General features: G+C 43.1%; 1 protein-coding gene across 2 annotated transcripts in view; it reads right to left on the bottom strand.

Moving 5' to 3' along the window:
* ITPR2 (inositol 1,4,5-trisphosphate receptor type 2) overlaps positions 1–8,323 on the bottom strand; it is a 461,522-nt gene extending 453,199 nt beyond the window's left edge. For both annotated transcript variants that reach the window (XM_045554169.1, XM_045554170.1), the window contains exon 1: positions 7,810–8,323. In XM_045554169.1, coding sequence (XP_045410125.1) covers positions 7,810–7,901 — 92 coding nt within the window. In that variant the 5' untranslated portion in view covers positions 7,902–8,323. The remainder of the gene's footprint in view (positions 1–7,809) is intronic.
* Between the last annotated feature and the right edge of the window lie 5,075 nt (positions 8,324–13,398).

The raw sequence follows: 13,398 nt of genomic DNA, 5'->3' as shown, positions 1-13,398 counted from the left end.
TTGTAGAGACAGGGCTTTTGCTATGTTACTCAGGCTGGTCTCAAACTCCTGGCTGCAAGCAATCCTCCTGCCTCAGCCTCCTAATGTACTAGGTATGAGCCACCACGCCCAGCTATATGTTTAATGGTAAACATATGACTGGCTATTTCAGCAACATGCAGTTTCCTAGTTTGTGGTTTTCCTCCACTGACCATGACCAGGAAAATGCTTTATTTATGCTTTTTAAAGTAAATATTGTTGATTAATAGTAACAAGAAATTGAAGAATCTTCAAAAACATCATTTTCATTTTAGTTAACTTTCCTGATTACAGATGGTTAATTAAAGAAACATATACAAAATCTGGGAAATACAAGAAATATAAAAATTAAAATTAAAATCATCCGTTCACTTACCATGCAGGGTCAACCACTGTTAATATGCTGTTCTATTTTCCATGTATATTGTTTTGAATATTTTTATTAAATTGTGGTTTTCTAAAGGTATATATTTTAAAACTTTCCCATCAAAATCAGCACGGCAGTTGAAAGATGACACAAAAAGAAGGCATCAATACATTTGAAGGGCACAGTTTTATCCATTAAATGAATGAATGATCATTAAAGTTTCACATGTCTGATTATAATCCAGTGATCCATTACCAAGTTCTAATATTTAAAATGGTAACATTCACTGTTATTATACTATACATTTTTCATAAAAGTCCACTGTTACTTCTTTTATATTTATATATGAAGACATGCCCTCTGCCTGGAATTTAGGTTTTAAAGTTTGAATCTATAGTATTCTGTCTATATTCTCTAAGTTATCTACATACTATCTGTACAAGAACAATTCCAAAGGGAAAACATGATTGTGAAAAGTGCTACCTATACAAAAATAAAAAGCTTCTGTTAAACCTAGAATGAAGTCAAACAGTTGCCTCTGAATTCAATTCCATCAAAGCCAAACCATCAGAGGCACTTGAGGAGGAATGGTTGTTTACCTAACTGAGCTCTCCCTGCCAGAGAGGGTCCAAAAGCTGCACTGTTATTTATGGAATGACTTTTAGGTTTAAGAAATAGTCGACTTCTCAGCTTAAAATAGACTTTATGCTCACCGCTTCAGAAACTATCACTTTGCTTGTGCTGATTTCAAGTTCCACAACATCACACTCCTAACACTTAGACTTTCCAAAACAATTTGGTATTCAAGATTCTATCATCTTCTTCCTCCTCACTGAACAGACACACAAATGTCCAATGGACTTCTAGATATTTTTATCACATTATCATATGCCTTAGCCAAAAGGCATATGATACCAGGCTAAGCTTATATGCCTGGTAATAGCAGGAAACAATGGCTATTATCTGGAAGATACTAAACATATCTTATGCAAAAATAAAAGTTGACTATAATCATTCCACACTTCATCTACAACTCCCCACTGATCAAACAGTCCTATTAGGGGAAATATTTTTAAAACTATAATAAGAATAGCATAGTTAAATAAGTAAGAAAGAAAAGATAATAAATCAAATCTTCAAATGTTTAAATATCAAAAATGCTTAGCAGGAAGAAAAGATTAGAAGAGAAATTTGAGGGACCATAATTGGGAACAAGAAAATATAAGCAGTTACACAGTCTCATTCCTCTAAGGAATTAAGTCCAAATTATAAACTGTGGATGCCCACCCATCACCCTACCTGACATCCATCCTTGAACATGGAAACAAAGGACTGGAAAAGGTAAAAGTTAATTGCATTGGAAAAAATCAAGCAGGAAGTAAAAATAAGGACTGCAATCTTTTGTCACTCTAAGAGACTATTATGACGCTTTGGGGTCAGTGCATCAATTGGTGACCATTTGACTGTGTTCTGAGACCTTAACTAGTAGGTGTTGGTTCTGAGAAGATCCAGAGAAGAAACCTCAAGCCAAGGTAGCAATGGCTTAAACATACACATATAGACATACACACAGAAATATACACACTTACACACTTTTCATTTACTAACCTCTGTACCATGCAGAGAATAGCCAAGGAAAGAATGACACTTTTAACTGATTCTACTATCCCACTATCCTAAGAATTGTTATGTTCAGTCCCCACTCTGTGGTACCTGACCATTGGTGAAGTCAATGTCCCCATAAATATGAAAATTTGTTGTCAGATGTGGCAGCAACAGGAGAAACAAATCCCAGGACAGAGAAAATGGGGGGTGGGGAGGGGAGGGACAATTAATACTTCATTTAAAATTGTACGGCATATCCCAAAACTCCCCCATTCCCTTTTAAAAGAAACATAAAGAGTATAACCCTAAAATGTACCGGTAGAAAAAAATCAGTTTGTTTAAAATATATTCACCATCTTCATTCGATAGGAGTTAAAGCAGTTTTCCATAAGTCTATACAAGTATTTCCTAAACGGGTCTTTAGATGAAAGATTAAATCAGGAAATACAAACCAGAGCAGCTACAAACTGAGAGAAGAACAATAACGACAACTCATTTTGCAACAATTCAGGATTCAGAAAAATCAGGTAAATACTGGTTAAAGGATAAGGTCAAATCTTTGCAACTGAGGAGTTCAAATTTTGCACAGACTGAGAAATCAAACTGAAAAGCTGGGTCACAGAGTCTTAGAAAATCTTCCTCCACCTCCAGTCAGAAGGCCCTCAAAAGAGGGGCCTGCTAAATTCAAATAAAGTGAAACCCCATGACTTTTTTTCAGCAGAAAAAGTCATTACCTTATTGCAAAAATTTCCAAAAGCTACAAAACAATGTATATTCTCAAAAACTTATTTATACACTAAATATTAAAATCAAACAAAATCTATTTGCAAATAAAAATCTAGCCATTACCTTGAAATGTTGTATAAACTCAGTTCTTATTAACTACCTTCCTAAGCTAAATTTGAAAAATCATCATGCTACTAAAAGTGTCAAGTGGATGAAGAGCTAAAATGGAAATCAAAAACTTGTAGTCTAATTTTTATGTCTTCCATTAGGCCTTTAATCTTACAGTGGAATAAATTTTGGCTAAATATATACAATGCCAATGTCTCCAATCTGATTCACTTTAACAATTCATATGCCTTTGAAGAAAGTCTGCAATTCTACATGCAAAAATATAACCTTAATGTAGATTTTTCTAGCAACTTTCTAAAAAAGGAATCTTTTTATTTCTCTCTTTCACTCACTTTTATAATACCCTCAGGGAAAGGGAGAACAGTATCTGTTCTTCTTCTTAGTCTCCATGAAGACAGGCTGATATGAGAAAAGAATAAATGATGTGAACAAGGCCATATGGCTAATTAGCAGCAGACCTAGGCCAACAGACCTCCAACTAACAGAAGAGCCAGGAAGTTCAACTAGAAGCATGCACTCTGTCTTTGATACAGAAAGGGTAAAAATAATGATCCTATTACAATATAATAAGAAACTACAGCTATCACCTCACTTTGGTTTCACAGCCTTAAAATCAACTTGCAAAATAAATTATCTACCAATTGTACTCTGAGCTAACAACTGGGGATGCTACTCCAACATGTGCTTAGATAAGATTCCATGTGGCATGGACATATGCTCCCATGAGCTTTATAACTCCTAAAAATCTGAGGGTAGTGTGGTTCCACAGGCTAAAGAAAGTCCTAAACATTAAAACCAAGCATGACTACATAAAAAACAGCAATGTCAGTTTTGAACAAAACAATCACGTTCAATTGGTCTGATTTCTCAGGATAAAAGCATCAGATGTTATAGTTCATGGCCATTAGGAAATTAAATAGGATTATTTCTCAAAAATTGAAACTTTTCATCCCTGAATTTTAGAAAATTATTTTATTAATATAAACAGAATCCCTAACTTTGAAAACTACCTACATGTTAATAAAAAATCAATGAGCTGAACACAAAATACATCAGTTTTAAATTATGATAAAATATTTTGGTTTAGTTAGTAAGGTCAAATCTCAGTTTTAGCATCTTATCTAACAACTCCCACAGAAATATATAGACACTGTGATGGCTGGAGGTACAGAGTAGAGGACTGCATGAAGCCATGGACAAACCTTCATATCTGTGCACAAGAGTCCAGTTAGTTCTGTTGTGATGTGTGACTTATGGTCAGGAAAACAAATTTACTTCTTACCTCCAAAGTTTCCTGTTCTCTCTCATATGACTTTTAAATTTAATATTTAGAAGAATAGAAAATGAACAGCATGATCCCTTTAGAAATCAAATGAGCTTTTTTAAAGAAGACACCAGATGCTTTCCAAAAGCAACTTAAAAGTTTTTGCAACATTATTTGCATATCTCATATACAAGAGAATTTTGAAAAAATGAGATAAAAAAAATTATCTCATAAATGAGATAATTAATAATTTCCGGTTTAATTCTATTTAATATTCCCAACATGTTTTCTGGGCTGCCCTGTTTTCAAAGCAGAAAGTACTAAATTTTTCTGTATCATAAATGTAATGATGCCATTACTGTCAAGCGAGAAATCACAGCACTTTTAATTTTACAGTTTGCCTCAATTATTCTGTAAGGATTCTTTCAACTTTGAACCCATTTAAGTCTTAGGCTAGCATCATACTGCCCTTGAGTACCCTTTGGACACTGTTCATGACGGCCAGGAGATTGCATCAGGGCACATCAGCAATGACTTTTACTGTTACTGTCTTTTGAAAAGATGTTACAGAAGCAAGTAGCAGGAGGGAGACATCGCCATACCCAACACCTAACTTCTAAAGTACTACAAAGTTATCTGAACCTCTGAGCAATCTGTCTCAGAAAAAGATGACCCAATCGAAGCAGCATGTTTCACCAATGGCAGCATTTCTAAACACCCTTCTTCACTGTAGAATCTTGCTGCATGAGAGCCTTGTCAGATGAACCCCAACAAGACTCAATTCATTCACAAAAAATAATACACTGAATAAGCACATCCTAAGGAAACAACGTTTAAAACACAAGCAAGACATATTAAATACAAATAAGAAATATTTATACAGGCCGGGCGCGGTGGCTCACGCCTGTAATCCTAGCACTCTGGGAGGCCGAGGCGGGTGGATCGCTCAAGGTCAGGAGTTCGACATCAGCCTGAGCAACAGTGAGACCCCGTCTCTACCAAAAATAGAAAGAAATGATTTGGACAGCTAAAAATCTATGTAGAAAAAATTAGCCAGGCATGGTGGCGCATGCCTGTAGTCCCAGCTACTCGGGAGGCTGAGGCAGGAGGATCGCTTAAGCCCAGGAGTTTGAGGTTGCTGTGAGCTAGGCTGATGCCACGGCACTCACTCTAGCCCGGGCAACAAAGCGAGACTCTGTCTCAAAAAAAAAAATAAAATTAAATTTAAAAAAAATAAAAAAATAAAGAAATATTTATACAAATGTATTTGCTACATTAAAGGTTATACAAGCTTATTTTTCTCAAGGCTTCAAGATTATTGTATGTAACCAAAGAAAAGCACACTTGGCTGGGAATCTGGAGACAAGGTTAGAGTTCCAGCTTTTGGCATTAATGCCCTGTTTCTTGAGCTAGTCACTTCATTTCTCTTCACCTCAATTTCCTGAGCAGGGCTGACTCCACAACTGTTAAAGTTGCAGCTTCCTGATTTACCATCAATAGCCGCCTAGTATTTGTTTTATAAGTTATCCATATGCATACTTTTGCTGAATAAGACACAAAAACATATTCCTTTCTTTGTCTAGGTTTTATACTCTATTCTTAATTCTTTTTATTATCTTGTCCATGAATATAACTATTTTTCACAGTCACCAAGATAGTGGTAATTACCATGATAGCTAACACTTCCGTAAGTGCTTATTATGTGCAGGGTACCCTGCTAAGCGCTTTACGTATATTAACTCTCTTCTTCCTTACCACAACCCTGCAAGGTAGAATTTATTATTATTCCTATTTTTCAGAACTGAGGAAACCGAAGCACAGAGAGATTATGTAACTTACCCTGGGTCGTAAGGTTTACAAGAGGAAGAGCCAGAATTTGAACCCCAACCTTTCTATCCCTGGAGACTTTGCTGCTTAACTACTACAACACACACATCTAGGGGGTCTATGGAAGGTGAAGTGGAGCAAAGTCTATCTGCAAAATGTTGTCGGGGGCCCGAAAACTGAATTTGTACCATGAATGCTCTCAGAAACAATGGTAGCTCAAGATTTAAAACCCAGCACAAGCACTTGCCATTGATACTTATTCTTTCTATGCTTTAGTTTCACAAGTAAATAACATCGATGCAAAACAGATCAAACTAAATCTACCTCCCTTCTTTTACCCATTAGAAGAAATGCACAAATATTAATAACAGGAACTGTGGAAGTACTGGTGACTTCCACATCCCAGGGTTGAGTAGGCAGCACTCAGTTATATAGGTCATGTGCCTCAAAACCTGTAACACCGTTCGCAGTCAAGGTCCAGGGACTCTGCATGGTAAATCATGTGCCCCAAAACCTAACAGCTAAAAGTAGTAGCCAGCCACGAGTGGAAACACCAGTTCCTCAGCCCAAAATCTCTAAGACTGGGGGATCTAAGTGCTGAGACCATGAGGTCACAAAAAATACCTGTGCATCAAAATATATTACAGTGTGCAATTAAACTGCACACTGGTATTCACAATTAGGAGAGAAAATACTAGTAATCAAGGAAGTTCTATTTAACCATTTAGCACACTGTTTTTTTTTTTTTTTTTTTTTTTTTTTTGAGACAGAGTCTCGCTTTGTCGCCCGGGCTAGAGTGAGTGCCGTGGCATCAGCCTAGCTCACAGCAACCTCAAACTCCTGGGCTGAAGCGATCCTACTGCCTCAGCCTCCCGGGTAGCTGGGACTACAGGCATGTGCCACCATGCCCGGCTAATTTTTTCTATATAGATTTTTAGCTGTCCAAATCATTTCTTTCTATTTTTGGTAGAGACGGGGTCTCACTCTTGCTCAGGCTGGTCTTGAACTCCTGACCTCGAGCAATCCACCCGCCTCGGCCTCCCAGAGTGCTAGGATTACAGGCGTGAGCCACCGCGCCCGGCCTTAGCACACTGTTTATGTATATATAAACATACATATTTCCCCCATTCATAAACCAACTCAAATCTCAAGAACTCGGCACTTGGCTGAGTTCCAGGAGGGTTTCACCACTTCAGCGGGCCAAGGCCGGGGTAGGGGCGAAAGCAGGTCTCCGGTCTAGAACCCAGGAGGCCCTCAGAAAGCTCTGAGGGTCACGGCGCCGCGGACTCCCCTGGCTGCCCACTACGGCGGGGCGAGTCCCCGTTTGGCAAGGCCAAAAGGAAATTACTTCAGCGAAGAGGGGACGGTGAGCTCCTCCCGCAGGACAAAGCCACACTTTGGCTCACCACATCGCTTAAGTTTCACGTCCAAGGCCACGGACTCTCGTCGACTGCTCTTTCAAACCCGACACTGAGAGACACAAGGGGCTGAGCCCCGTAGCCAGAAAAGATGGGAAGAGGGGGTGTTTCGTTTTGCCTTTAAAGGAAAACAAACACACATTTTAGTCAAAACAACCCCTGGAGACGCCAGGGAAGACTTCTTCGCCGGGCCTGTCTCAGGGCTTTTGAATCACTTCCTCCTTTTCTGATGTGTCTCCGAGCTTGAGATTACAAAGTTGCTGAGGCAGGCTTGCCTCTCGGGGCAGCTTCCTGCGAGCGCGCGCGAGCGGGGCGCACAGCGCTGTCCGCGGCGCAGACGGCCCGGCCCGGCCACCGCGGGCGGCGGCGCGAGGACGCGGCGGCGCGAGGAGGGGCCGGGATGGGCTCTGAGGAGGCTGAGCGCGAGCGCCGCCCGGCCCGCGTCTCCCGCTTACCCTAAGGTGCTGATGAAGCCGTTGACGGAGCCCTCCGCGTACAGGGACACGATGTCCCCTATGTAGAGGAAGCTGGACATTTTATCAGACATGCTGCTTCATGTTCCAGAGTGCACGTCCCTCCTCTTCTCTGCGCCCTCGCCGCTCTCTCTTCAGGGAGCTGCCGCGGCTGAGGCGGAACGGAGCACACGACCGCAGCGGCCGAGCGCGGCGGCGGAGGGCACGGCAGAGAGACTGAGTGTCGCAGTTCAGCCCGGCTTCCGCGCCGGGGAAGCTGGGCAGGAGCGAAGCCGCAGCTGTGGACACCCCGCCACGATCGCAGCCCGGACGCCCCGAGAAGCCGCAGCCGCCGTCTCCCCAGCAGGTTTCCTGTTCCTTTCAGAAGTTTTCTCTCCCACACCTTTGCTCCTCCTCCTCCCTCCTCTCCCCACTCCGTGACCCTCCCCGCTCTGTGCCTCGACGCGGCCGCCACCGCCGCCCGGCGGGAGCTGGAGATTGCAGAGCCCCTAGGTCCCCTCGGGGGAATTTTTTGGACCAGGTGGTGGTGCCCATTGGGCGAGGGGGAGGGGCGGAGCCCGGGGGAGGCGGCGCGCGGCCAATCAGGGAGCGGCGGCCGGGGGCGGAGCTGGACGGGGGCGGGGCGACTCCGCGGAGGCCTGGCCGCCCGGGAAGCCGCGGCGGTGGCAGCACCGGCCGGCGCGGGGACGAGACGCTGGGCGGTGCTGGAGGGGTGGCGGGGACCGGAGCCGAGACGGGCTCGGTGTGGTGCCCTGGAGAGGTCGGACCTGGAGCGCGACAGTCCGTGCCTGGGAAAGCGGGGGAGCTGAGGGGGGGCAGGGAGAACTGCCGGCTGTGGGCGAGGGGGCGGGCGCACGGCGGGAGCCGGGCACTGTGGCGTGAACGCCCCGGGCCCTCGGAGATGAAACGATGGAGCCAGAGTGGGGTGAGTGGGTGGGGCAGGGCTGGGTCATTTGCTGACCAAGGGAGAGGAAGGCGTTGAAGTAAAGGAAAAAGTACAAATGAAAAATAAATACATCATAAAGAAAGTAAAAAGGGAGGGAGGAAAATCTCGATTTAGAGTATGTACTTCGGGGATGTTTCTCAAGTATATGGCGTTAGTGCAACTGGACCCGTCAGCAGATGTCCAGGTGGACGCGAGCCTCCAAGAAGTAGACCTCTCTCGGCCGAGCCACCAATTTTTGTAGCCAGCCGTTGGCATTGGGGGCTCGGTAGAGCAGAGCCTTCTAATTCAGCCTCGGAGGCCGCGCCCCCTACGCTTGCTTATCTCCAAGCCGAGGTTAACCTTCCACCCCGGGGAACCCAGGGCCACCGTCTCCCTGACAGCCCTCGCTTGTTTACATTTAAAGCTGCTGACTCTTCAAGCTCCAGCGGTTATGAACGAAGCTGACAGCAGGACACGTTTCCACGCCTTCTCTGTTGCTTTTCCCGCCCTCATCTTAGAACGTCATTTAAAAGCCTTATGCCCGACCCTTGTGGAAGATGCGGAGGAAGCAAACTAACTCTTTGTGTGGCGGTTATGACACTAGCCAGCCAATTAAAAACTGCTACCTAAGTAATCCCCAACGAGCAAGGTTTGCATTTGGCGAAGGAACTGTGGGTGTACAGAGAGGGTGTGTGTACCATATTGTGCAACTGGCCAAAATCTAACTTCCAGTTCAAAGATGTTTTGGGTTGAGATTTATTGTCACATAATGGAATATGAACAAAGAATAAGCTTAATATTCAAACGCTTGTGTTTAGAAAGCCTGCAGGATAGAAGAGAATGACACTGAGTCCAGGAAACGCCAATGCAAAGCCTGTATGTGTTGAGATAAACTGGATCCAGTCATTGTCGTGCCGTGCAGCTGACAGATCTTTTTATTTCTGTGTTCTCCTTTGGAAAAGGTTACTTAGCAACTTAGAAATGCCTGTTACACGATAGAAGCCTTCCTCTGTCTTCACACATGATATCATTGTTGGGAGCCTCCAAGACATTGGGCATATGAGTCATTAAAAAGCTTGAGATGGATTAAGATGATGACTCTGGAAATGGAGGTTTCTGTTCATTGAAGAGATCTGTGCATTATATTCTATGGTTGCCCACATTGCATAGTATGTACAGTCCCATACATCCAGTAGATGCTCAACAATTATGGATCAAAGTCATGAATATTCTTTCTTTGTTTCCTCAAGGCACAAACTATAATATCTGTGGATAACACATAACAAAATGAGTGGGTGATTGTTTATGCTAATGAGCAGGTGCAAATTTCAAGCCATGTACCCGAATCCAATTTCTTTCTTCCTCCTCGTCCCATCCCCACTCTCCACCACCCATAGAGTGTTCAGTATAGTCTAGGGACTGAATCTGCTCATTCTTCTGTGTTGGCATGACAAAGATGATTAGCTGGCCACCAAAGATTCACACAGAGTCTTGGGGTCACTTTTTATTTCTTTCTCTACCAATTTCTTCCTTTCCATTATCTCAAATATGTCTCATTTTTGCGTTCCCCTATCATTGCTCTGTTCTACATGGTTGCCTGCTCACCGTTTTCCACCCTTCCAGTCTTTCCCACTTGCCATCCCCATGGCAAGCCAGAGCTTCATGCTTACAGAGTCGATCTCACCAAAACAGCTCAAACCTAACAGTGGCACCCCATTGCCTACAGAAAGAAGTTTGAAGGCCTTCACCTGCTGATGTGAATGTCAGATGTGAACATCAGTCCCTCTAAATGGATTCTCCTGTGCTGAGAATGCAGGACACTTCGCTCAGCCCTCACTCACTATGTCCTGGTGTTCCACACTGTCCATGATCTGGTCTCCCTCTCTTTTTACAACTTCGGTTTCTACTCTTGCATTCCTGGCATCCAGGAATGCCAGACTTTCTACACATAATCTGGCACTTTTAATCTCCGTGCCTTTGATTGTGATGTTCCCCCTGCCAGAAATTCCTATTCTTCCTTCTCCCACCTCTGCATGATCAAGCTCCACTTCCCCAGTGAAACTTCCCAGATACTACCAAGACAAAGTTTTCCCTCCTCCTGAATTTCCATAGCCAGGCCAACCTGCCCCTAACATTTGTGTGTCCCGGTGGCAAAAATAATTGGAGGCCCTCAGAACATAGTCTGAATATAAAAAGTTCTTAATTAAGCTAAGAAACTGGTAAAGGTAATGCAGAGAGAGCTCTGCCCACAGTCTCTGCAAACAGCCATCCCTTGGCCACTCCTTCAGCCACCCCTGTGCACACCAGCTCTGCAGGCTCCACTTGGGAGATGAATAGGGGGCCATTTATGCATGAGATTCTGGGGTCTTAGACACTCAGAACATAGTCTAGAAGGAGAATGAAATTCAGGTGCCTGGTGGGCATGTCCCCCTTAGTACCAGAATGAGGTCCTCTAAAACTCAGAGCCCAGGCCAGGAGCCCAGTTACTGGTCTAGGGGCATATACCTTTTAAGGTACCTCTCAACACTTTCTACCTCGCCTTCTTGCTATATCTGTACATCTTGAGTCTTACCAAACTAGAAGCATCCTGAGCATGAGATCAGTGTCTAATTCATGTTTTATCCCTCACGGGGCCTATCAGAACCCATTTAGGGCTTCAATAAATATTTGATACATAAATGAAATAATAAATAACTAATGTTGAATTTTCAAATGCTGAAATATTTTTATTACTTTGGATGATGAGAACAGAAGTCCATCAAATGGCATTCAAAGAGTCTCTTGTGCTGAGATGAGTCACTACAGTGAAAGCCCAAGTTATCATGCCCTGAAATATCTATAGAAAGAGGTAATAAATAGAGTATAATATTTGAAATGTTTATCCCAAAGGACTGAATATATTAAAAATAAGATTCTAGTAAAGAGTTCTTCCATCAGAGATGTTTCCAGGGTAATTTATATTCAGCATTCACTTGGCTATCCTCTGATCAATACTAGAAATGAAAGGGTTTACAATCTATTATCTGTCGACTGAATGTGTCCTGAATTGCTTTCCTCACTCCCTGCCTTGTAATAAATATAATTTTTAATAGCAACTGGTTTATTGAGCAGTCTTCATGAGGTGCAAATAAAATATGTGTTTTTAAATCATTTCCTTTCAACAAAGGGAAGTGTACTATCAAATCTACACATTCTGTTTGTTAATAATATTTCAAAGAGAGCCCTCAGATTTAGAATTATTTTCAGTTATTAAAATACAACACACACCCCAGCCTGGTTTACAACGTTGGTCTCATCCCTTCTAGGCCTCCTGAGATCAATGGGCCGCCTCAGGAAGGGGGTGTGGGCTGCTCTGTTACTCCTTCTCACACATCTTCACATTTTAGCTCCCTGGGTGTTGGGATGGGAAAGTAAGATCAGGATGAAATGAGCAAATGTATCATTCTGACCTGATCCCAGTCCTCTGTTGACCCCACTACTTGTCTGGCCAACTGACTGGTTGCAGAGGCCTCTTGTCAGGTGAGCGTCAAATGCTGGCTCTGTGTTGGGCACATGGGTGAGGATGTCAGTAGCTCTGAAGGACCTCTGCAGTGCACCGTTGTTTGAAGGGGGAGAGCTTGCCTCAGCCTGACTTATTCCAAACCCGCTCAGCTTCAACCCTGACACAGGCAGACCAGCCCCTTGGGTTGAGTTCTAGCAAGCCTGGCCTCCTTTTTACCAGAGGAGATTTAGGCAGAGTCTGTTTCATGATGACACAACCTGTACCGTAGCACAGGGTCCCATGCTTGATTTGATGTTTTTCTGGTGTCATCTTGAAATTCTTGATCATTTTGAACAAGAGGCCCCGCAATTTCACTTTTAACTGGGCCCTGAAAATATGTAGCCAACCCTGAATCCAGGTCTCCTTACCACTCCGAACAGTGGGCATGTAAACTGCTCCACTAGTTCCTTCATTCCATCAGTTGTTCTCTCTCTCTCCAATTCCTTTTTCCCTACTCAGACAGATCAACAAGTCTGACTTACCAACTCACCTCCAATTAGGAAATTTGAGGCCAGTCTCTTCCACTGTTTACAAATTTCCTTCCAAAATATCTTCCAAGGAAACAAGGGAAAATCTCTACCACTCTTCACTAGGCCAAAAATGGACTACTCTGCCAATTCACCATAATCAATTTGTATTCATTATGAAGAGTATTATGGATTCATTATGTAATAAATATACATTAGTCTGGCCAGGCACAGTGGCTCACACCTATAATCCCAGCATTTTGGGAGGCGGAGAAGGGAGGATTACTTGAGCCCAGGAGTATGAGAGCAGCCTGGGCAACATAGCAAGACCCCAACTCTACAAAAAAATATGAAAAATTAGCCAGCCATGATGGCCCACACCTGTAGTCCCAGCTATTTGGAAAGCTGAGGCAGGAGGATCACTTGAGTTCAGGAGTTTGAGGCTGCAGTGAGCTATGATCACAGCACTGGACTCCAGCCTTGGTGATGGAGCAAGACCTAGTCTCTAAAAAATAAAATAAAATAAAATAATTAGTTATTTATACTTCCTGCTGTGAATTTTTGGACTAAAAATGTGTCCTTAAGGCCTCTGGAGCCAGGCTGAAAAGAGAAGGGTGGGTGGTATTGGCAAGACTGTA

The sequence above is a fragment of the Lemur catta genome, chromosome 6 (assembly GCF_020740605.2).
Source record: "Lemur catta isolate mLemCat1 chromosome 6, mLemCat1.pri, whole genome shotgun sequence".
NCBI classification, from domain to species: domain Eukaryota; kingdom Metazoa; phylum Chordata; class Mammalia; order Primates; family Lemuridae; genus Lemur; species Lemur catta.
The sequence above is the reverse complement of the archived record's forward strand: the minus strand, read 5'-3'. Positions and strand labels throughout refer to the sequence as shown.